The sequence below is a fragment of the Podarcis filfolensis genome (assembly GCF_964270895.1).
Source record: "Podarcis filfolensis genome assembly, chromosome: 8".
Classification (NCBI taxonomy): Eukaryota; Metazoa; Chordata; class Lepidosauria; order Squamata; family Lacertidae; genus Podarcis; species Podarcis filfolensis.
In genome coordinates, this window is record NC_139611.1 from 53,094,548 (window position 1) to 53,119,942 (window position 25,395).

General features: G+C 43.5%; 2 protein-coding genes across 3 annotated transcripts in view; one reads left to right on the plus strand and one right to left on the minus strand.

Annotated features, from left to right (window-relative positions):
• The first annotated feature begins 354 nt into the window (after positions 1 to 354).
• SS18L2 (SS18 like 2) lies at positions 355 to 3,239 on the plus strand. The gene is made up of 3 exons (XM_083625100.1): positions 355 to 516; positions 1,383 to 1,459; positions 2,458 to 3,239. The coding sequence occupies exons 1-3, from the start codon at positions 448 to 450 to the stop codon at positions 2,549 to 2,551; spliced, it is 240 nt and encodes a 79-aa protein (XP_083481226.1). The 5' UTR covers positions 355 to 447; the 3' UTR covers positions 2,552 to 3,239.
• A 3,622-nt stretch (positions 3,240 to 6,861) lies between these two features.
• GARRE1 (granule associated Rac and RHOG effector 1) overlaps positions 6,862 to 25,395 on the minus strand; it is a 56,467-nt gene continuing 37,933 nt past the window's right edge. For both annotated transcript variants that reach the window (XM_083625069.1, XM_083625070.1), the window contains exons 5-14: positions 25,044 to 25,139; positions 24,771 to 24,932; positions 22,410 to 22,568; positions 19,631 to 19,728; positions 19,376 to 19,501; positions 14,393 to 15,420; positions 12,749 to 12,914; positions 11,651 to 11,785; positions 10,290 to 10,368; positions 6,862 to 9,313 (exon numbers count right to left, since the gene is read on the minus strand). In XM_083625069.1, the coding sequence (XP_083481195.1) occupies positions 9,002 to 9,313; positions 10,290 to 10,368; positions 11,651 to 11,785; positions 12,749 to 12,914; positions 14,393 to 15,420; positions 19,376 to 19,501; positions 19,631 to 19,728; positions 22,410 to 22,568; positions 24,771 to 24,932; positions 25,044 to 25,139 (2,361 nt within the window). In that variant the 3' untranslated portion in view covers positions 6,862 to 9,001. The remainder of the gene's footprint in view (positions 9,314 to 10,289; positions 10,369 to 11,650; positions 11,786 to 12,748; positions 12,915 to 14,392; positions 15,421 to 19,375; positions 19,502 to 19,630; positions 19,729 to 22,409; positions 22,569 to 24,770; positions 24,933 to 25,043; positions 25,140 to 25,395) is intronic.

The window sequence follows — 25,395 nt, forward strand, 5'->3', positions numbered from 1 at the left end:
GCCGCGTCTGTGCTGCGAGTGAGCGCCGATTTCGGAAGAGTGGCGAGCGGGCCCCTTAATTAGCACGGTCTTTGCTGCAGCCTGACGTGATGGAAATCCACAAAATTATGCATAGCGCGGAGAAAGTAAAGTTTTCCTCCCTCTTCCGTCACCCGCTAGAAATTGATTGGCACACTCTTCTCTCTCATATACACACATAAATTATTTCACTGTAGTCTAACCCCTTTAACTGGTCGGAATTTTAAAAACTCGGAAGCGTCTTAGTCACACCGGGATACGGACTATTCTACATTTAATGATCTGCATTCATGTAAGGGAGCTTCCGAGGCCGCACAGGGGCAGCCAATCGGTGCCAAAGTATTGTCCTTTTGCTCCCATCAACCTTTGCGTCGCGACCCACTTTTCGGGTGAGGCTTAGAAGCCGCTGCTGCCGCTCCCTCCGCTGGCATGTCGGTGGTTTTCGTGCCGGAGAAACTCCGAGGCAAGGCGGAGGTGAACCAAGAGACGTTGCAACGGGTGAGCGAAAGGGACGGGCGCCATAGAGAGAGCGGAGGGGAGCGTCGCTCACGCAGCCCTCTTTTTAACTCCCGTACGCCGCCATAGGAAAGGCAAGAACGTCGGGAGGCGTCGGAGCGCCGCTCTACCTTCCTCTCTCTCTCTCTCTGGTTTCCTGGCCAGGTTCTTTGTATTGGGTTAGTTAGTCGGTTAGAACCGGAAGTGTCTTTGCCATTTCATTCCCCGCCTCTTGCAGGCTGCGTGAAGATGGTCCGGGCTGCTTAAAAGCTGAGCGTGACGTCATCGAGCCTGGTCAAGGAACGCCCACTCTGATCCGCCTGCGCATTAGGAAGGGCAGTGCGCTCTGTACATTCTCAGGGTTGGTCGAAATCACTGGCTCTGTGCAGGTCGGCTCCTTCACTCTCCTCGATGACTGCTTAGCGAAAGGCCATAACCAAGTACAGTAAAAAGCGGTACACCGCCAGAAAGAGGACTAAAACAAATGAATAGCATAGTCTGCTAGAATATCCTATATCTTTTGTAGTAACAGTAAACTCTTAACGCTACCAAAAAGAAAACTCACCCTTTAAGTCTGTAAGTTGAGGACTGAAGTTGACATTCTTTTAGTACCAGATATTCTTCATCCACCACTTTAATAATCTGAAATCAGGGGTCATCAGTAGGACACCTGTGGGCACCATGATACTCTTAAAATTGTTCCCTGGTGCCTTTGAAGCCTCTGACCACCCACCCACACACTGCCTCCTTGATCGTGAGTGCACAGTCTATAAAGCATCCTTACAATTATCCAGTATAATTTTTAAGTAGTTGTTCTTGAACAAGTTTCAGTAATATGCAGTTGATCCAATGCTGTTGTGACTTTTCAGCTGCTTGAAGAAAATGACCAGCTGATTCGATGTATTGTGGAATATCAGAATAAAGGAAGAGCTGAAGAATGTGTGCAGTAAGTAAATTCAATCTAAGAGTCGCCTATTATGCATTTTTCAGGACTTCATTTTTGTATTTACTTGATTAAAACAAACAATCAAGTAATTGTTTAGAGAGCTTGCGTGCCTCATTGTGAGACGTGGGTTTGAATAAATCTCATTGGTCTTGAGTAAATTTACAGGGGAGGTGAAGGAGAATTGAAATCAGGCACATTGTTGCTGAAATAAATGCAATTAGTCTGTCAAACACAACCAGACTGTGCAGGGCATTAATGAAAATCTTGTTTATTTTGCTGAATTTAATGTGGGAGTAAATAACTTACAGATGTACCAACCCCTTCTTCTTGGCAGCCATAGACTTCTGAAAGGCCATTGTAATAGTGGCTGTTTTATTTTTAATTTTTTTTCTAATAATCCCTAACATTTCCCCCTTTTGCTGCCACTGCACAAGCTTGATGATTTTATAGAGCTGTGTACCACAACCCCAAGATCTTCCCTGGTTAGACACTGCTAGTTCAGACTTCATCAGTGTGAATGTAAAGTTAGAATGATGTGCTCCAGTGTGCATCATTGCCCACTCATCTATGCCTTTGCAGGAATTAAGTGATCATTAAACATGGACAGTGTTCTCGAAGCTACCAACATGAGTTTGACCAAACTGCGGGAGGCAGTGGAAGACAGGAGTGCCTGGCATGCTCTGGTCCATGGGGTCACGAAGAGTCGGACACAACTAAACGACAACAAAACATTGACTTAATTAGTATTTAAAAAAAAACACATTTCCTTCAATTTAAAAATAAGATACTATCAGGAACAGGGGAAAGTAGCTAAGAGGATTCAAAAATATTATTGGCTTCATATTAATTAACAACTCTTCCCTTCCCCCTGCTTTCTCAAGTATAAAGTGAGCAAAATAGAGACCTAAATCCTACTGTCACTTATATGGTGGCTGCCAGAGCAATTCTATTATTTCAGTTGCCCTAAGGAATCTCATTCTTCTGTTTCTCTGTTACAGACACCAGCACACACTGCACAGAAACCTGATTTATTTAGCTACTATTGCAGATGCATCTCCCTCTCCAAATGCAGGGAAGACTGTTGCAGACTGATACTGTGCTCCTTGGCACACTTGTGAATCCTTGAAGGAAATGGGGAGTGAATCTGGAAGATCCATTAGTCCCCTCCTCTTTAAAGGAGAGGAATAAATCCAGCACCTGATGGAAAGCCAGCTGAATTGTGCTTAACAGAACACATTCCTGCCTTCATTTCATCCTCTTTGCCATCAACTAGTAAATGCCATTTGCTTTACCTCCCACCTTGGGTGCAAAAGGAAAAATGACATAGTGCACTGCATATTCCTTCAGCTACAATGTCACTGCTTAAAAGGTCAAGGTTGATGGGTATTATTATCAACGTTTGCCATTGCCTCAGAGCATCAGTTCTCCACGTGACATTACATTCTACCCCACTGACCCATGAAGAAGGTTGGTAAAGAAGGGGTACTTAACATTTTTACATTAAAATCTTATTCCGGATATGGTGAAAAGAGCAAGAGATTATAACAATGTGGTGGTGTATGCAGTTACCTGTTAGTGCTTGCAAGAGAGAATTGTCACATGCCTACTGACAAAACACCTCCTTTTGCCTCTTATTTGTATGGAATTAAACATTATCACTCGTAAAGGGTACTGCTAAGCTTTGATTACTTTAATGTGTATTCCTTTTCTGTAGTAAAAACCATATTGATCCTGATACATACATGCAGTAGAGGAAAAAATAAAAGATATTTCAACTGGCTGTTTTGAACCACTTAATATTTTCAGATCAATCCGTATCTCCATAGTTCTCAGTGTGCTTTTATGAAATATTATTTTCTTTCCCTCCTGGACTGCTAACGTTCTAGCAATGTTTTAAAAGTTTCTTGCTAGTACTTACTGAAAGATTCTAGGCAGTGAACTGAGTTTTTTCCCATGGATTCTTAGGGAAAGGATAGCTGGTTTCGTAGCTTAGCATGAGTTGTTTTCCCCAGCCAATGCCCTCCAGGTGTTTTGGACTAAAACTCATTGGCTCCAGACAATATATCTGTGCTATGCAGGGTTCATGGAGCTGAAGTTCAAACTGTCTGAAAGGCTGCAGGTTGGGTAAGCTTGCCTCAGTAATAACACTTTATGAATGAGTGACGAAAGAGCACCACAGCTGCTTTGGAATGCAGAGGAGCTGGTGCATTGCTGCTTTTCACTTAGAATCATAGAATTGTAGAGTTGGAAGGGACCTCAAGGGTCATCAAGTCCAACCCCCTGCAATGCAGGAATCTCAACTAAAGCATCCCTGACAGATGGTCATCCAACCTCTGCTTTAAAACGTCCAAGGAAGGAGAGCCCACAACCTCCTGAGGGAGTCTATTCCACTCTCAAAACAGCTTACTGTCAGAAACACCCAGAGTTTGCTTGCTCAGTTTATAGCTCCCTTTTATTATTGCTTAAAACTACTTTCCTTGTTTGCTGTAGCCCCAGCTATCTCCCCTGACTAGGCAAAGTAGCTGCTGCCAGAGCACACTTAATTGTAAAAGAGGACTGTTGGCATGGGGGATTTCTCTCCTTTTATAAAAGAAAAAAACCTAAAGCTATACAATGTAAAAGGAACATGGTGAGTTGATGTGAAGTAGTAACAGCAGCTTGTTCTATCACTGAAGCTGGTGGTGCAAAGCCTCTCCTACTACATTTGCACTGCTGGTGGAATGGACCCCTGCCCTCCTGGACCAGGAGTAGTATAAAATGGGAGCTCTCCCCCAACCATGCTTATTAACTAAAAGTTTCTAAGTTATGTTTCCAGTCTATGGTAACAAATGACAGCATATTGATACAAAGGGTTTTCATGTTAGAAATTGTTTTTACTCCCAACTTACAATGAAGGCCACTACACAACACACTCGAGCCAGAGGCAAAGCACCTGTTAATCCTCTCCGAGATGAAGGAAGGCATTCTCTAGCCTCTGCCACTGGCCCCGGGGCCCTGGGAGGCTGTCCATGGCAGCTGTGCAGTTCTTTGCAGCACAGCTGTAGGATACAGCCATACAACAGCTGCATCTAGAATGAATGCACTCTTCAGCAATTCCATATCATTTGGTATCCTGCAAGTGGAGCAGATCCAGGTATTGTAACTTAAAACATACATTTTCAATGTTCTTTCTAACTTTAAACATTACTTTCTGGAACTGCTGCTAAATTCACATCGATTGCACCTGATAATGCAGTGAGTTACCCCAGGCTGTATTGTAGCTGGGCAATCAGACCTGTTCTAAAGCAGAGTGAGGCAAGAAGACAATAGTACCTGACTAGTTAAGGCAGTGGGATCAAATAACATTCTGCCATTTTGAATCATGAATTTTCTAATAATAAAACCAAAACTATTTGTCGCAAGTCTGTTAAGCCTGTTAAATTTGGATGAGAACAAGGGCAGAAAGATGGTAGAAAGCGAAGACTTAAATGAACAGAATAGTTGGCGAGGTAAGACATTTACTGCTTACATGGTATGGAACTTAAGTGCTATAGATGCCCACATACTTAAGTGAAACATCAGTACAAGATGCTACACAGGACAGATTGGATAGGTTTTGAGGATATAGAGTGCCCATATCAAGCCTTGAATGAGGCAGTGAGACTTCAAAGTGTCAACAGGAGTTCTAGATACTCATCAATGCTGGTCAAAAATTTCCTTCCTGAAGCAGAGACTTATCCTTCCTGCTCCAGGTCCGACATCTGAAAAAGCTTTGCCACACTATAGACAGCTGTTCTTGCAAACATCTATATTCCTGTCCCTTACCACTTGTGCTGTTGCATTATGGGACCAGCTATAGTTCTGGTACCAAGCACACTAGCTACCAATGCCTAGGGGGCAGCCTTTCAACTGAATGCCATCCTATCAGTCCCAGCCAGCCCATGTGAGCTGGCTGGAGTTGAGAGTTCTAGTCCAAAACATCTGGAGACAGGCTGGGCGAGACCTATAGACAATATACACAATGTCTGCTAGGTAGTAAAGCTTGGGTTAGGAATCCAGATACATTTCCATTCAGAAAATGAGTCCACATAGCATGTGTTTAATACCCTACACTCGATAGTATTAAGACTGTAAGCCAGGCATGGCCAAACTTTGGCCCTCCAGATTTTTTATGACTTCAATTCCCATCATCCCTCACCACTGGTCCTGTTAGCTAGGGATGATGGGAGTTGTAGTCCCAAAACATCTGGAGGGCCAAGTTTGGCCATGCCTGCTGCAAGCATAGAGGATGCTAGGGACTGAGGCTGGCTTGGCCTAGGTACCAAGTCTAAAGGCTAGCTCAACAAAGAAAATTGATTTTGGAATGGTGTAGGTGAGGTTTCCAATGACCTCTGCAAATGATCCCACATCAGTTCTACACCCACATCAGAGCAGGAGCTAAGGGACTTTTGGTTTCATGTGGCATTGTGAATACATGCTCCTTGCCTATGACTTCATACTTGGTAAGTTAACACTGAAAGAGGCATCTGAATGAAAATCACTGTTATCAAAGTTACACTTTGATAGCAGGCTGGAACTCACATGCTTGTGAGAAATTCAAGCAAGTACTTAATCCTTAATGGCACAGGGAGGGGAGAAATCAGTTGCGTGTCAAGCAGAGGGAGCTTCACAAATGCAGCAATGTTTTAAGGCACAAGAGCCTCATTTTGTAAATAAGTAAAAGAATGAGGGATCAAAAGTGAGATAATATAACAGTCTTTATGAGAGGATTCGCCGCCGCCCCCCACTCTAGACAGTGTTCTCTATCATACTGTCTTGGCAGTAGTGGGAAAAGAGCTGGAGAGCACTCGGTTCCTGCCCTGGAGGCATCTAGGAGCAAGGTTTTGTTTCCGTGCTGCAAGGCTCTTCTAAGCTCCAGAGCAGCCCTCTGCAGCCTGGTGTGTTCCAGCTGTTTGGGTCTCCAAGTCCCATAGGCCCAAGCCAACACAGCCAATAAGAAGGGATGTTGGAAGCTGTAGTCACCAGGTTGAGGAAGACTACACAGAGATGATAAAGTGTTGGGTATTAGTACTGAAACAAAGGGATGGTGCCTGCTTTTGCAAGGCCTGGATTCAACAGTTCCTTGCAAGGGGCCTGCCTCTGTCCAATAAGACTGGATTTTATTTCCCTACCACCACACACACAAGACCCTCATGTACCAACCGCGATCCAGCTGCATCTAGAGTGAATGTGCCATCTTTTCAGTAATTCCACAATCATGCCTTATCCTCAAAGTGGGACAGACCTAGGGGTATTTCAGCTCGTATCTATTTGTGTGAATGTTGTAATTTGGGGGGTAGCAAGGAAAGCTCCACTGAAATTAACTTGCAGCTTGATGGTGCTCATTATCTTCAGCAGAAACCTTATTTTAACAAGATATAACCTACTATTAAAGGTATATCTTTAATAAAGCAAATAAGGTTATTTTTACTTACAGGAGCTTTAAAATTAAAATACAAAATGTACAATTCCAGTTCCAAAGCATTAGCTAGTCACAGAAGTACTGCAATAAGGGTAAGTTAACTAAGCACCAAACCCCATGCACTTGGCAGTGTGAAACATCACATGGCAACATTTGGTTGCCAAGTGCAAACAACTTGGGAAAATTACCAGTGTTCAGCATAATTGGAAGCAGAGGATGATGTAGCACCTACTAGACAGAAACTGACACACCTGTATTTCCACAATTCACTCCAATTTTAGAAACTGCCAGTGCTTGTATTTACCACTCATTTGCAACTGCAGTTTAGATGCTCTGTAGGGAACGTCAACGCAACAAACATCTGTACTTTGACCTGAAATCATTGGTGCATACAACTGCAATAGATCGTAGGGTCCAATATAAGTTTTCAATGGTGTACTCCAGGAAACTAAAAAAGCAAAACAAAAAAAGCCCCCACTTGTTAAATTCACCAACATTTTTAGCAGAAGGTACAAAACATTAACAATTTACAGACAGAAGCCACACTGATTGTGCAAAGCACATGACTAAAGTTATGCACAGCAAACAACTCTGTAAACATGGTAAGGGCGGGTTTTGAGGAAACATGGTGACAACATCATAAATACAGGCAACATTGGCATCTTCAACCAGCACAAATAGTAACATTCTGGGCCTGCCAAGATGGCCCATCACCACACAAGCAGAAGGCGGGGGAGGGGTTCCTCGACTCTGCCCACCCCAACGTTTAGTGTTGTGTATTTTATTTATATATATTTATATATAATTTGGTATCTTTAATATACACATGTACTTCGTTTGTAGAAAATGGGAACTTAAATGTGCTTTTATCTTCATCAAAAAACTATATGCATTTATAACTAATAACCCATTTTACTTGTCAATGTATTAGAATGATATGACTTAAGAAAATATAAAAATAATATTAATACTGTCAAAAACCTTTATACCAGAAAATATTGTGGTTTATAATTACTCTTTCAAAGATGAAATATGAAAATTTAAATAGGTTTTTATAAAGACTTCTCTCACCTCAATTAATATACAATGGGATAACTATACATATTTACCATTTTTTTTCAATTTAAGCACCAGTCATTCCCCCAGATCCACTTTGGTTGGAAGGTTATTTCCTAATTCCACAGGTTCATTTATTTAATGGCACATATTGACTGAAAGTAGTTACTTTAATCGTTAGCACTACAAAAAATAGTGTTTTTAAGTTCTCTCTCTTCTGAGCCAGCTCATGTTTTTACACACTAAGTCTAGCATTGAAATAAGACTTTAAATATTTGCAAGTAGTCTTAACTATTCTTTCATACATTTAAGGAGCACTGTATGGATAATGCCTTTGGCCAAATGTAAAAGTATCAAATTGTGTATTCTAATGTAGTGTCAGCCACAGATGAACACAATCCACCCAAAACTACTTTATGGATCTTGAGCTCAGGTTACAGGTGGATTGTGCCCATTAAGTTATGTCACAAGTTACCTGGGCTGGAGTGGTTCCAGCTATCTTTGCATGAAGCAAATAACTGGAAAAAGCTTTTTGCAGTTGTCTGTGCACCACTGTTGTGACCAGGAGCTTGTGTGGCACGTTAACAACTGATGCATTAAAAAAGCTACAGCAGCCGATGTCACCGGAGTGAAGACTTTTTACCTTGTCAATTAGAAATCTAAAGAAAAGGAGTGTTGAGCAAAACTGCTAGATTTGCTTAAAAATGTACTCAAATTTGTTTTAGCAAGAAATGGTAACTATAAATCTATATGAAAAAATAGCTATAAAATACAGTGTTTTCTGTGGTAATAATGTAGCAGTTTGTTAGCAGGGTAGTCCATATACGCTTTGAAAGCATCACAGTTTAGGGCTGTTGTGTGTACATGTAACACCTTGGCACCATTTGCTCAGCACTCTACAGAGAGAGAGAGAATCACCACTAGAAGCTGTCACTCCACAGAACCACCAGAAGAGACAGCCACCACCGCACAACTGTAAAACAAAGCAAATGTTTGTCACATCAAAGACTTTGGTCCTCTGCGGCATTTCTTGCTAGAAAAAGCCGTCAGTACTGATGCATGTAAGATGGCCTGCGTTCGTGCTTGACTGGAAAAGGTTTAAAGCCCTTATTCATCGGTTTGTGCTGAGAGGGCGGCGGCGGCGATTGCTGCTGCTGCTGCTGCGCATAGGCAAAAGTGGAGGAAATCCCTGTTGATGGTGTGCAATCGTTGGCTGTGGACCAAACGGGTGACTGCAGGATCTGCATGGTGTCATTCCACTGGCTGGCAGGGCTACTCATCTGGTACAAAGACATGTTTTGACTGGGCAGTGTGTGCTGCCAAGGAGCTTTCGGAGGCCAGGTTTTGGTTTTGTTGTCCTGCAAGAGACCAATGACAACATCTGAGCTTTCTTCCTGCACATCCACTGCCAGGAACCATTTCTGGCCCTGCTGCAAATGTTCCTTAGTATACCACTTTCTTCCAAACGAGTGAATGACAGTCACACAGAAACATTATCAGAGTGCAAGGTAACCTGTCCCACTGATGACTTGAACTCCTGGGGCATCTACAGAAATCTTGCCCACTGGAGCAGTTTAACTCTGTCCCATGTAAACCACTACGTCCTGGACCAACAGCACACATAAGGGGTCCACTCATAGCCCCACCTCTAGTGCCTTCCCTAGAGAGCACTAAAGCCACAGAATACAGGAACAGGAAGAGCCAATATTCTTGTCTCTTACCGATGGAAGGGGAGCAATGAAGAAGAAACTCTCCCACAGTTCCTCCTCCTACCCTGGTTAGAACTTGGACTATTATTGCAGTTAGTGCCACCTCTTTGCCATTTCTGCAACACTCCAAAAGCACTCCTTTGGGAAGGAGGAAGAGCCACCTAGCCTAGCCACCTAGGAGGAAGAGCCACCTAGCCATGTTGCTTGGCAGCCTGTTGAGGTCAAAGCCCTCCTACATCAATCACCACACAGAGCAATACCGTTCACCTGGGAAGTTCTCCCAGCAGCCCAATATATTATCTGGCTTTCAGAGAAGGGGAGTGGGAAATGCATCTCCAATGGATCTACACCCCATAAGATCAAAGTAAAAGTGAAACATTTTGGAGTCACCAATAAATTCCATGGAGCATATTCAGTTGTCTATAATAAAAAATGAAGCAGTGCAGTTTTGCTGGCCTTAAAATCTGGAAGTATAGTGAAATTGACTATTTAAAACTGGGCTGAATTCAGGCAACATTTTTACTGAGGGGTTTTTTTTAAAAGAAAAGCCACCTGGAATCCCATCAAAGAGGCCCCCTCCACCATTAGCCACCCAAAAAGAGGCACTATACAGCCTGATACTTGCCTGACTATGATCATCCACTGTAGAAAGGAGTGGTGGGGAAGGAAGTGTGCTCGGGTCTTGCTCCCCACTGCTGTGTTTCCTGTGTTATCCAATGAGAGAAAATGGTTGGTTAGTGTCATGGCAGGGTCTTAAATGAGAAAATATTCTTCAGTTCTGACAACACTTTATGCTGTATTTCCATGGTCAAAATAGAGGGCAATAGGAGTCTTACAACTGAAGTACACCTGTACTAAGGGCCTTTGCATCTAACTCGCTACTTTCATGGCAATTAAAGGTTTATGGATTAAAGTAAACTTTCAGACACCTAGCCAACAAGGCAGATAGAAGTCTATGGCACAGCAGCAGCTAGGCCATACTGCAGCCAATAAAAACTGTGGACCAAATAGCCATAGGATGGTCACAATCACTATTCATTAGGGACCACAGGGTTCTTGTCCCTAAGAATAGCTTGGCTTATGCCTTGGGGAAGCCTTCAAGCAGGACACCAAGGCTACAAACCTCCCTTGGCAGTAGCAGCTCTGCCTCAGCAGCATTTGGTTTTCAGAGGAATAGTATTTATGAACATGGACTCAACGCCAGGCATGCTGTTGTCAAAACTGTGTGACATTGGCCTTGTTGAGAGAAGTCTGCCTTCTCTATTCGACATCAGCTTTCTTGTTCTTCAATCAGCAGGACTGATTAACTGGACTTTCAATTGTGGATCCTCTTTTCTGTCACTGGGCACTTTTAATAGCTTCATGGTTATTTCACAGCCACAAATCTGGTTCTTGCTGCTGGGTGTGCTCAAGAGGGAGCCACAGCCAATCCACATTTGCATTTTCAAACACCTGTTTGCCACATGTCTATTATTATTCATTTCTATAATAATAATAATAATAATAATAATAATAATAATAATAATTTTTTAAAAAGCACGCCTGTCACTATAGCAGAGACTTAACACATGCAGCACGTCCATGTGGCTTTCCTAGCTTCCACCAATGCAGGCATGTACTAATGAGCAGGAATAAATCCCACAAGACAAATTAAGGGGAAAGGAGTCAGAACCACAACCAGAAATGGAAGATTATAGCATATTCCCCAAACCCTCTGGGCCCTGGTTTCTTTTCTTGTTTCTTTCAAAGGGCTGAGACAACTGCAAGCTCAGGTAACATTAAAGGAGAAACAAAATGTAGGTGGCAAGACAGCCAAGAGTAGTTCAGATTTCTTTCTTATTTCCAAACCTAGCTTGGCCTTGTGACTCACACTTGGCACAGGAAAGTTTTGGAACAGCCTGACCCTTGCAAGTTAAGGTGGCAAAATCTTTATCCACCAGCAAAACCAAAGATTTTGCCTACTGCTTTGTCAAGAAGTCAACTCACCTTCTTTGCTTGACTGCAGCAACAATATCTGGCCCTGAGAACATGGAAAACAGACTGTCTCCATTGGCAGAGGAAGTCTCATCACTGGAGCTGGCAGAGTCGCCCTGAGTACCTGACCAGCTGCTTGCCATCTCCCTGAGATGAGAGCAGGGAAGCAATCAAGAGAAAGAGACAAACAGTAGAGATGTGAGCGGTGGCAGGGAGGCTCACCACCCTAGTTGCTCTTAAACGTTACTGAACCTTCATAGGGCAAGAAGAAAAATCTCCATGAACGCTAACACTAAAATAAGACTAAACTGACAAATTCAGCATCATCTTACAGCATTTATCCCATGGCTTATTCAGGCACTGCATATGGAATCCATATCCCCTCTAAGGACCCAGTACATATTCACTTAACAACCCTTTAAAACTGGTATTACTGCAGCGGCAGCCAAGGTGGTGTCCTGCAGATGTTGTGGACTCCAGCTCCCATCAGCTCCAGCCTGCACAGTTAATGGCTAGGAATGATGGGACCTGGAGTCCAACCACATCAGAAAGGTGCTACCTTGGCTGCCCTTGCATTACAGCCTCAGAACCAAAGCAGAAAATATCAACATGCACCATGGAAATGAAGTCCTGAACTTGGAAGAGCTGCAGTATAAATATTATAAACAGGCAACTCCCTGTTTGCACAGGGGTTCCATTCCGGGTCACTGTGTGCAGAAGGCACACGTAAGCTCATTCTGCCCCCGCACCAACCCCTTCTGGGAACGAAAGCAGCACACGTGTTGGCAGCTGCATATGAATTGGGACCACGCAAAGTGGTCACGCATACACACACTAAAATTTATACACTACTTGATTGTAAAAAAACCCCCTCAAAGTGGTTTACAAAAAGTTGAAACAATAAAATTGAGAAAAATTCACAACTATACTTTAAAACATAAAAAAGTTTGAATACTAAAACAGATTAAAATTACCTCAACTTTCTAAGCATATGGGTAGGTATGTCTAAACAAGATATGTAACCGATGCAGCAAAAATCCCTAATTTACTATATTTTACAGCTGCTTGCAAAGCTGGAGGTACACAAGGGTGCCACAGATAGCTCCTTACCCTTCTGTGAAATACTCTGGGAAAGGCCAGGTTCTGTGCGGGTCGTCAGGATGAGGCCAGTTGCTACGTGTGTTGCTGGGGCGACGGAAGTGCTGTGCTTGCCTTTTTTGTTGCATGGCCTGACTGACCCCAGCCACATAACGAGCAAACTCTGGATCAGAGCCAACTGGGAGTAAAAAAAGAAACCTGACAGTCAACTATTGACACACTTGGCTATTTCCATTGCAACGATCCGCCATCTACCCCTCAGACAGACAAACAGAGAGAATATGAGAATGTGTACACATGCATACAAACACAATGGAAGCTAGTCAGTGGTTGGGAATGCCTGTTGAAGTGCTGAAAATTAAGAACTTCACCAGGGAGCGATTTATGTGGGGGCAGGCAAAATATGCTACATAAACCCCCAACATTGTAGCCACCAGCAGAGTAGAGAGGTGGTGGTGACATCATGCACAGAGGAAGCCCAAGAAATGCTCTGTCTGTGTGCCTGGCTATCTATCTATCTATCTATCTATCTATCTATCTATCTATCTATCTATCAGCTTAGATCCTATTTTAGAATGCACATCAAATAGGAAGACAGATCAATACTACTGAAATCCATTCAGTATGCTTAAATCAATAGGAGGATCAAACAAATGAAGAATACAAGTAAGGGAGACAACCCAAAGGAAGAGTCAGGCCATACCTCGGCTCCCCTGTCAGGTCAGTCATTGCCTCCAACAACATTGTCTCCAACAACATGGAGCCAAAAAGCTGCCCATGTATATTCATATGTAAGTCCATCATCTCCACATATCATACTGCTATGGAACTTGGCAGCACATCAGACCTTTGGGGAAACTAATTTAAGAAAGCCTTTGCTATTACAATGCTTAGCATTACTATTGCTAAGAGAGACTGCTCTGCATCATAAAGATGGAACAGACTAAAGAATGTCTGAAGGAAGCAGATCCAAGAAATTAAGAGGCACAAAAATCCTGCTGTTAAGATGACTTTGTTCAAAGGAATGTTCCCCCTCTACCCAACATACTCTGAAAAACCTCAGCAAGGCAAATCTGTTCAGTCCTACTAAGTTGAACAAAACTTGACTAGCAGGATGGCTAAATTGTGCTACCTTGGGAACAGGAATTGGTTGCCACAGATTTAAGTGAGCTAGAAGGCAGGAAGTGGCAGTGAGAGGTGTAGGGAGCACACTTTCCCTTTTTACCCACCCCACAGAACACATCTGGGAGGTCAGGGTAGGATGCAGTAGGGAAATTCCTTGTGACTTGTCAACTGTTTGAAGATCTGGACATGGGTCCCACCCACTAAATTAACATTTGTGTATTTCATAAAATTTATACACCACTTGTTTGTAGAAAACTTACAAAAATAATAAAACAGTAAGATTATCAGTAAGTTGACATTTTCAAAAATTACTGCCCTCAAAAACTATCTCTCCTCACCCAATATTTGGAAGACTTTTTTTAAAAGTACCCCTGCTGTTGTTTTTGCTCTTGTAATCCTATAATCTTTCCCATCACCTGCAGAAGACACAAATGGTTTGTGTCTACAGATGGGCAGCATTCAACACATTCAAACACATTACTCAATGAGCATGTGGTAGTAGAAGGTTGCATTTACTTAACATGCACACACCTGCAGGATCAAAAGGTAGAAACTCTCCCAACATCCCAAAGATTCCATCACTTTGGTCGCGGTTTGGCCACGTGTTGTTTCTAGGTCCTTGCTGCTTCTGCCCCAGCATCTCCGACATCACATTGTCCATGTAACTGTTCACAAGACCCAAACTATACAGGTCAGAGCTCAGATCAGGAAAGGGATGACTGCTCCACTGAGGCATATGAGACAACCCTGGACCAACAGTCTGGGCTGACGGCTGGCTGGAATTGGTTGGCCACTTGCCAGGTGGACGCTGCTGCTGCTGCTGGGACCCAATGGGCTGCAGCAGGTGCTGATAGTAATGCATTTGCTGCTGTTGCTGCTGCTGCTGCTGGGGCTTTTGTGGCTGCTGCTGCTGCTGTTGCTGTGGCAACCCTTGCTGGAGATGGTGCAAAGGCGTGTGAGACGAAGACTGGGACTGCTGTGGCACGGTGGCTGGCTTCTGCTCTGCTGCTGCCGAAGACGATGCAACCGAGTTTCTTCTTTTCACCAGTGGAGAGGTCTGCTGGGACTTGCCCATGTTGAAACCAGAGAGGAAATCTATGACCTCCTGCATTTCTTGGTCGGTTGGTAAATTCATGCCTTTGGCATCCTTGCTGTCATCTGCTTTGCTGCCATTACGCCTGTCAAGGAGGAACCCATTAACAACCTGATGGCTTCCACTCTGTGCCGTTGCCTGGGCCGACTCAACAGCCCTGGGGAAGTTACCAATGTTCAGAATACTCTGCAATCGGGCATCCATATTGTTGGGCATTTTTGCTTTATCCTCTGAGTTGTTAGCTATGAAAAGGTTTTTGGAAGGTGTACTAGGAATGGAGTAACTTCCACTGCTGCTTGAACTGGAACAGGATGTTTTCTTTGTAAATCGTGAAGTCAGCTTCGAGAAAGTCCTTTGCAATCCACCCGTTGATTTGCTTCCATTTCCAGATGGTAAGTCAATGTGACCCCCGAAGTCACAGATCTCACGCTGAAGCTGGATCTGAATACACGGCAAAGCCTGCTCTCTGTTTAACAAAAAGAACCCTCTATTTCAGGCAAAAAAAGCAACATTCACCAACTTCAAAACAACTTTACAGTAATTAGGACTAAGGCATGCAATCTGGAGGTATTGAAAAGTATGATGATGTATAAAACAGGGGTGCCTAACCATTTTTGAGTTGGGAGTTGCACTGACCCATGGTCAACACCCCGAGGTCTGTTTATCAAAGTGGGAGTGAACAAAGGAGTCATTCTGTTTTTTGAAAAAGGTCACAAAACCTTTGATATTACAAAATCACAGCAGGACCTGCAAGAGTGGCCAGTAAGATGATTTTTAAAATGACAAATTTTAGCAGGGGGACCCAACAAAAAACCGTTTGACATCACAGTGGGGTACCTATGGAAGCAGTCATTAAATATTATTATTATTATTATTATTATTATTATTATTATTATTATTATTTTAAAAAGCAGCAACAACATCATCATCAATAACTTTTTTGAAAAAAAATTGACATAGAGGTAGTGGGGGTCTTTGAGGGCATCATTGGGTGGCGTTCAAGTAAGTTGTACTCAGCTTAGACGTACTGAAAATAATGGACCTCATTAATTTCCATGGGTCTACTGTGAGTAAAACTTAGTTGAATACTACCCACTGTATCAAACCAGGGGACCTATGGAAGTGGTAATGTAGGAAAAAATGTTTATTTTTTTGAAATGGAAAATTTGGGATCTTAGAAGATGCCAAAACAAAGTTTTGGCATCATGGCATTACAGCAGGGGGACCCATAGCAGCAGTCATTAAAAAAAAAAAGACAAATCTGAGGGGAGGCTCAAAAAACTTTGTGAGCCAGATGTGGCAACCTCCAGTATAAAAGGTTAACCAAGCTAAGGAAAAATCAAAGCTTTCACAAAACTGTGGATTAGACAGTCCAATATTTATTTATTATTGATATGTGTGAGCTGCCCCATAACTTAGTTTTTTCACCATAATATGTAAGAGTGTTAAGTATTTATTGATCTTAATTATGTTTTTACTAACCTTACTGTACTCTTGTATGTTGTATCCTGCCTTGTTATACAAGTGTGGATTATATATACTTGAAGAAATAAATAAATGTTGCCTCAAGAAATGAACCACTATAAATCTGTCCGGGTAATATTAAGCTTCTGAATAGGGCTGGGCGTTGTTGGGTTCTCAAAATCGCAGTATATCGCCAGCCAAACATCAAGGTTTGGCGATAAACCGTGATGTTGTAAAAAGCTGCATTGGCCCCAGCCTGTGAGGTGTTGGATGAAACTGCTGCAGCTGTCACCATGGGAGCTGAGGCGCTTTCACCTTAGCACCTTGCAGGCTGTGGCCAATACAGCTGGCCATGGTCTGCTGCTGAGCCGGGGGGTGGTGGCGGGGAGCGGAAAGGCTCCTGCAACTGGCTGAGCGAGCCCTGAGTCCGCACCGCTCACACACAACCAGCAGGGGGCCCGGGGTTCCTTGGCCAGGCTCTGCTGGGGGTGGGAGGGCACCTGCCCCCAGCGGAGCCAGCCCCGGTGTCCCTGCCACTCCCGCTACAGCAGCAAGGACCTTGGGGCTCCTTGGCCAGACTGTTTTTGGTGGCATGGGGGCAGGTGACCTACCATGAATAGGGCGCAAAGCCATCCTATTCACGCCTTGTGGAAAGGGGCTGCTGGAGAGTGCTGGGCCTGCCAGTAGCATCAAAGAGCCCCTCTGCCACCTGGCTGCCTTCTACCGGAAGGGTGGGCTTTGTTTTTCTGGGAGGAAAGATGCAGCACACCCTCCCAGACAAGGCAGTCAGACGGTAGCAGGAGCATGGAAAGGGCAGGCTTCCCAGCTGAGCAGCCCTGATCCCGCTTCTACTCACCAGTGCAGCTTGTTTCTCCCTCTGCCAGGGCAGAGTGCAATGGAAGTTTCACCAGTGGTATATCGCTGGTGAAACTGCCACCGCTTGAGTCCCTCTGCCTCCAGCTCCCGGCTAGTTTGTTTCTTCCTCAGTGCACTGGGCACTGCAGGCAGAGGGACTCAAAAACAGTGACTTTCACCAGCAATATACCGCTGAGTGAAGATGTCATTGCGATCCCCCGCCGGCCCCCAATACCCGTCCTGGGCGATATATTGATATATCGCCCAGTGCTACTTCTGAACATGGACCTACCAATGAAAACAGCACAACACAGCCAAGTAAACTGAGAAAATGTTTTGTTTAAACAATGCAGCATGCTCAGTGCTCAACTTCCATCCATGCCAGGAGGACACATCAGCCACCCAGCCTGCTGGGTCTATAGTCACGTGAGGTAAAGGAGGTGAGGCAACAGCAGGGAATACAGGCAGCTCCCCTGTGCATAGGGGTGAGATTATTATGTTTTTGATTAGTTCCCAGCAAAGGTTGTTGCTTGGAGAGGGGAGTTCCCTCAGTTTTCTATTGGGAGAGGGTGTTGCTTGCTTGGATTCAACATTATGAGAGGTGATGGGCGATCAAGAATAGGGTGGCAAAGAGAAGCAAATGTTTAGTCAAAGATGGCTTTGTGGGCAAGATGGTGGTGAAGGAATTTAACAGAAGCAGAAGGGAGCAAGACAAGCAGTGCTTGCCCCATTATCCTGCTCCATCGTTTTAGAGAATTGTGTTTTTTTAAAAATGGCAAAGCGTTTGCTATTGTTGCTGAAGTTTGTAAAGTCTGGTGGTAAATAAAATACTGTTTTCTCTTACATGGCCGCCAGACTTTCCTGTTTTACTGATAACTGTCTGGATAAGGTATTTAGGCCTGTTGTTGGACATTTGGTATCACTGGGTATTGAGCTATGCCTCAGCCTAGGACTGAAGGCTAGAGAGGTGGTAATCTTAAAAGGTGCATCTGGTGAAAAATGTTACTATATGTTGTTGGAGATCAGTGTATTCTGCTAGAGTACTAGCAATCAGGTTATCCTAAAAATAGCAGTATCTCCCAATTTTTCATTTTTTTGTGTAACCTTCAGTATTTTATGTAATTAATTGTGTTTAACATTGCCTCTTTCCAGTTTATGACTGGATGTTGCCTTTCAAGCAAGTTGTGTATCTAGTCTCACCAATTATTTTACAGGCCACATTTCTCAATTACATAAAGAGCTTGCATCAAAGTCCACTGAACTCACTACACGCTGGTGGTCAGGTCTTAAGATCTGAGCTTAAACACATCTAGGTATAGACTGACCTCATTTTTCTCCAGGTGCTTATAATTTATTTGGCAATCTGATGGAACCTATTTCCAGCCACTGATCAGCCTAAATTTTCCAATTCCCCTGATCTGCCTTCCTTCCTTTGAAAAAGAGAAGGTCAGGGGATTATCCTTTAAAAAGGAAAGAGAACTGCACTATGCTTACTCATCTTTGCCCTACTCAGTATAATAACAAGGCAAATTTCTCAGGTTTGCTCTGGCCTGCTCACATTATAGCTGCTTTTTGTGAGCACATACTAACAAGAAGCAGCATTTCACCATTACAAAGTTTTGCAGCAGATTTGCTCTATACTCACAAGTAAGGTCAATACCTCTGGTGAAGTGCCATCCTGTTCCTGGTGCCATCTCAATCTCACAAGGCCTCCCCTTTGCAGCCTTATCAGTGGTGGCAGGCAGCAGCCATGCAATCTGCTTCTCTCTTTTTTTTTTTTGTTCCCACAATGCCCAACAATATGTCACTCTGGGAAATTGTGTGAATGTCAAAAATGGCAGCTTCCTATCTACCCACTGAGGCTGCGAGGTGGCCCAGCTCAGTCCCCTTGAGGCAGTGGGGCTTCAGCAGATGCCCAGCCATGCCCAGGTACTGCTACCAGTACATTCCCACTACTTAGCCTTCAACATTAAGACCTAGTAGCCTTGGCTGAAACTTGTCATTGCCATCTTCTCTTGTCACATGTGACCGAGTGTTCCTGAATGAGGCATCATCTGTGCATAACCCTTATGTGGTAAGAGTGCAGCACAAATCATACCTACCTTCCCTCCTTCCAACGATTTAAGTCAAACACTGCAGTATAAAGCACATCCACTAGTCCCAAAGTCTTCTCTGGATCCAGGCTTCTCTGCAGCAGAGACATTGTTGCAGGATCTTCTTTCAGGCACCTAAGGAAACAATTTTTAATAACAAATCTCCTGTCAACAACACTCACTTTCATTCCAAAAATTAATGTCCCTATTTATTTGTTTATTTAAAGCTTGCCTGAGTTTTCCGAAGTAGTAAGTCATAATTACCATGTTGATGGGACTTGAACCACAATTCTGGAACCTTCTAAACTGATTTGTGGTGCATATGCTTCTTTGTTTTCAATCTGTGCTGTATCCACAACGACCTATTCAAGAAGAAAAAAGCAGTAAGCGATAGAGTAAGACGTCACTCCCTAAAACTAGCGAAAGCACCACCCCACTGCTACAGGGGCTGGACATCAGTCTACTGCATTCAACCACTAGGCAAGCAAGAGGGGCACGTGTAGGGAATTTTAATCGGGGTGCGTGGGTGTAGAAGAATCGTTTCACATTTACTCTGATAAATCCTACAGTGTAACATCTGAAAAGGCCACTGTTAACTAAAAAGAGGAAGGCTTATTTAAAGATTTTTCAGCTGCACATGATCTGGGCCTTTCCTTTTGTCCTCCTTTTGGGAAGCTGCAACTACTTGATATCTAGTAAACCATTTTATAGTTCTACCCTCTCAATTTACTACCTATGATTATAAAACAAGTTTTCACAATAAGATTATCCTGCATTCTATCTGGATAGTTAAGGTGCTGCAAAATTTGGAATGTTATAAAAAGGAACAGCTTCCTTGCTATCAGCATAGGACAGGGAGACACTGAGGCCTCATAAAGAACAACAGAGAAATGCCGAGTTCAGAAGTCCTATCCTATGATTTAGTGGAAACACTGCCTGCACAATGCCCATACATTTAAAGGCTCTCCTCCATACCCAATGAAGCCTTGAGATCTTAAAGTTCAATTGTGGGAGTGTATATATCAGTGGTATTTATTTTCCATATTTTCAGGTAGTTATATACCACTCAATATTCAGGATTTCTAAGTGGCATTGTAGTATATGCCAACAGCATTTCAACGGATGAGGAAGCACGTTACCAACTCCTTGTGTTTCATTTATCTAAACAAGCTAATCTCACAGTACAGCCATTTCTCACGCCCAGCCTGGGAAATGACTCCCGACTTCCATTGTTCTGGCTTTACAGATGTTTCCTCCATAACACCCACCTAGAGGACAATCTAAACAACGGAAGATAATGTCTCATCGGTACACCAAATTAGAAGCAATGCAAGTAGAACATAAACATGCAGATATCACTGCTTCTATCCAGCAAAAAAGAGGAGTCTGTGGCAGTTTCTGTCCATCTAATTGAAGTCCCTGCTCTAGTCACATTATCACATGACTTGGGCCAACATCACATATCAAAAATGTGAATGAGAAGACTGATGGCAAGAGCAGATTTCTTAAGAGTCTGCACAGGCAGTGTTTTCAAAATGGAAAATTCCAGTTTAAAAGAAATCATAATTGTTGCACAGTACAAGACCATAAAATAGCAGCAGCAGCAGCAGCAGCACTATTTGGGGGGCCAATTCCTCGACTTCCCATCAACATGGATTTCTTCTCAGAAAGACAGCAAAAGAACACACTGCAGTGATTTCTGCAGGTGAAGCAGCTAACTTTCTTGGCTTGGTACCCCTGGAGGCAAACCACCCCTTACCCCCGCTACTACAACTAAGGCCCTACTTGCACTTATTCCTTCTTTTCAACTAAGCACTGGTACTTCTCATTTTCTTCTACATAAAGGCAACAATTTCAAATCTCAAACACTTGTTTTATTGCTTATACCTTCCTCCAAGGAGCTCTGAGTGGCATTTCCTCCCTGAATCTAAACCTAACACTCCAGTTACTACAACAACTCAGCTCTTGGTTACAGTGACCAGAGTTACTTTGAGACTGAGCAGACAAAGAAAAACTACCCAAACCTTGCAATGCCTCTTATTCATTGGAGTCAAGGATCTTGTGCGATAAGGTAGATGGAGATAGTGATTCGTGTGATATATAAATAAATATAAATTCCCCAAAACAAAAGGGATCACGGAGAAGCTGGTCAATTAATAGCATCATCTTATATACAAATATTGAGTGTGGATCCGTATGGAGCCAAATCTGCACCATCCATGCACAAGAGGAAGGAATCAGTAGGCTGGGGCAAACCCCAAGGTTTGTAGAGGTACAAAAGCCTATTGGGGATGGGGATGAAAAACGCCCAACATGAGTTGGTTGTGCTCAGTGGCCATGGGATACTGACTGTTAGGAGGAAGAAAGCAGATGGGGAAGGAGGGGGTATGGAATGGGGTATCCTGGAAAAGGACACAGGTGACTGACTGGCATACAAAACGAAGCACTCTACACTGCAACCATCAGCAACAGGTTCCAACATATAGATGATGACCCATATGTTTTTCAGAACTAAATTATATTTGTCGCATGTCAGCTGTCCCCTTCTTTTTACTCTCCTCACATAGCTGTTCAGCCTGACTCTTTTGCCTCAGAAGACCTTCTGCCTGGAAACCGCTAGCCAAGGAAGATGGTTTCCATCCATGAGCTGAGTATGCTCCAACTGCTCAGTACCATTACATGGCTCTATAGGTCCTCAGTGGGAGCTGCCGCCTTGCAACTACCTGCTGCCAGCAAAGGAGACATGCCCCCTCACCATAATGGGCTGAGTGAGCTCCAGGTGCTTGACCCGACTGCCTTGCCTCAGAGTACCAAAGCAGACTCACTACCTGGCAGCACCAGAGAAGACCAAGGATGAGGGCAGGAAAGACTGCCTGAAGAATCTTGGCACCAAATCGATAAACACACTATTTTGTTTCTTAAATTATGCTTGAACGAGATTATATTGGGCAAATATTTTGGAAGCTGCCCTGAGATATCCTTGGAGCTGTAAAGAACGATTTAAGTATTCTAAAATCAATACTGTGCACTCATGGCTACTTACCAGCCCAGCTTGGCCAAACAACAACTGTACAGCCGTCTTACATGCGCCCCGCCATGTAGAAGGGCAAACTTGGTTCAGCACTTCAGTCACAGGAGAGTCATCCCTTGGGGTCACTCCATTATGGCAGCCAGCTTCTTTAATTAGTTGTATCATCGTGTGCTGCATAAACAAGAACACAAAACGAGATTGCTATGCAGGAAGCAAGCAAGTCATGATACCCTTTCCCCACTCCCCCCACCATGCATGCAGGCACTTTGGTAATTAAGCCATATATAAACACCTTACATAAATACTGATGACTGCAGTTATTACTTAAATCAGTGTTCAAATTATGATGGTTCTAGCCCAACACTTCCCCCCGTGCCTGCTGTTTCCAGGGTCATCAGCACCCTCATTCCAATGGTGATGTCTCTGTTTCATACTATATCTGTGTAGATTCCCTGAATTCAGGAGGAAACACACAGCAACCAGGGCTGGGGTTCCAATGGCTTATTAGAAGTAGCATGAGATTATGTGGAATGATAATAAAGGGAAGGCTGCTGAAGAAGAGAGGCTGGGGTTATCAGATCTATTATTACAAAGAGTGCTGTGGCACTCTAAAACATTTTTTTTTTAAATTATAGAATAGGCTTTCATGGATTATTGTCCACTTCATTGGATGCATGGATTTTCTAATATGCATGGTATGTGCCGTATATTGGAGAATGGAAGCTTAGATGTTCACAGTGTTAAAATATGTATGTGTATTTTTAAAACTTCATATTAGAACCAAATAAAGTCTTAACCCAACTACCAGCTTGCTCAAGAATTTCAGAGTTGAAGGCAACACACTCTGGCCACTGCTATTGGCCTAGGCCCTTGGGAGGTTGCTTCTCTGCAACTCCCAGAAAGGACATCATTATAAGGGGGAGAGTAGCCTGGTCTCATCCAGTGCGGAGAAAAAGTTTGTGTCCTCCTCCCTGCCAGACAGAATATTTGGGTCCCGCTGCCAATTGTCCTGGGACTGCAGAAGCAACTGGAAAGGACACTCTGGTCCCAACCATCGGCCAAAGGAACAAGAGTCACCAACTGAGAGAGAAGAAGAACAAGGGAAGGTCATCCTGGCCCCAGCTGGATTATAAATAGCTCACCCACTTCCTTCTGGCCTTAAAGAACTGGCCTCCCTCCTACACTATCTCTTCCCTTCCCTTCCATTGAGTGTGCCTTTGTAAGCCCAATAAGATATCCCAGCTGTTTTTAAAACCAATATAAGTCATTTTGGAAGACAACTGTCTGAAAAGAGGGATAAAATGATAGTAAAAAAAAAAAAATTAAAATTACCCAGACGTGATGCAAAAGATACAAAATTAGGACAATCCTATCTGAAGCTAACTTTTTATAAAACAATTCACCATGCTGAAGGTTCAAAACATATCTTTGCAGGAAACCTCTTGCACCAAATAGTGGCCCAAATCCTCTATCATGAATCACAGTTCCCTTTTTTCAAGCCACTGAGCTGTGGCCGATTTCTTTCCATACTAAACCAGGCCAATCCATTCCATACACTGCAAAAAAATGTGGCTGACAAAGAACTAGATGCTCTGGAACAGGTAACTCCAGTGCAGCAAGACTGTGCCAACATCATCATCATAGTTACAGCAGCTTAGAACTTTGCAAGGAGAGACTTTGCTCTTGGTTGTGGCCATATGTGAGGATCTGTCTTCTGTCTCTCTTCACCTCTTCAGAGAGAAGTGAGGAGGCACTTCATGACAAGCAGAGTCAACATGTATACAGTCATACCTCATGTTATGTCCGCTTCAGGTTACGTTCTTTCAGGTTAAATCCAGCAGCGACCCGGAAGTACTGGAAAGGGCTACTTCTGGGTTTCGCCGCTCACGCGTGCACAGAAACGCAAAATGACATCATGCGCATGCACAGAAGCGCTGCGGGTTGCGCTCTTTTCATGTTGCGAACGGGCCTCCGGAATGGATCCCGTTCGCAACCAGAGGTACCACTGTACACAAAACAAGCCAGCATGTGGAGGGGAAGGAGGAGCATTTAAGAAAACTGCCTCTAACTTTTGGAGAATGCTACCAGTAAGCTTTAAGGAAACAAGACACAAAGCAGAAAAGATGCATCACCGGGGCTGTTAGTCCCTTCAGCCAGAAGGGCTACAATTGGCTGAATGTGACCATTAGCTTTTGGAACACAGTTTCGCTTGCAATCCAGTATCTTTTAAATACCAAAACACTAAATATTTACTGAATAAACTTGCTAAAGTGGGACAAGGTTTAAAATGCTTGCTTTGCATATCTAGCAACACGGAGCTTGCTACCAACAAAGAAAATATTACTGGGTTTGATACAGATTTGGGGTACTTACCGTTTTGAGCTTCAGGTTATCTGCCGCCGACTCATTAAAGGATATTCCTTTTAGGAAGTGGGCACCTATCTGAACAGGAACTGTGGGGAGCTCACACTGAATGGGTTGAGAAGGGGTCTGTCTCCGGCCAGTCTGCTGGGCTTCAGCATCACTGCAACAGCCCTTTAGAGACAGAACACCAAAGCAATGTGTGAGGGAGAAATCCATATGCAAGCAATTCAGCTTTATCTACAGTAAACATCTTTGCTGGAAGAAGATTGGGGGGGTGTTTACCTGCAAACTGGCTTCAATAGATTTTGGGTTCAAGTGGAAGCCAGCCTTCATCGCATATTCACAGTGACCCAAACTTTCCAATGCAGCTTTATATGCCTGATATTAAATAGATATATGTTTAATGCATCACATACCTGAATTTAAAACAACCACCACCCAATATCATCACAAAACCTTGCTAACCTAAAAGAGAAAATAACATCTTCCCCATGATCAATCACACCCTCCCTTAACTGAGGGGGCAGCTAAAGCTTCCAGAATGTCAGCAGTCTCTGCTGTTGGCACAGAAGCTCTCATTAAAAAGGACTTGCTCAGCAGCAACCCTACTTAAGTCCTCAGACTGTCCTACATA

Bases quoted from the DNA above. Each gene is read 5' to 3' on its own strand.
- SS18L2 (XM_083625100.1), top strand. From the start codon at position 448: ATGTCGGTGGTTTTCGTGCCGGAGAAACTCCGAGGCAAGGCGGAGGTG. The intron at 517-1,382 runs GTGAGCGAAAGG...GTGACTTTTCAG, and splicing joins ACCAAGAGACGTTGCAACGG to CTGCTTGAAGAAAATGACCA. The intron at 1,460-2,457 runs GTAAGTAAATTC...TCTCTGTTACAG, and splicing joins AGAGCTGAAGAATGTGTGCA to ACACCAGCACACACTGCACA.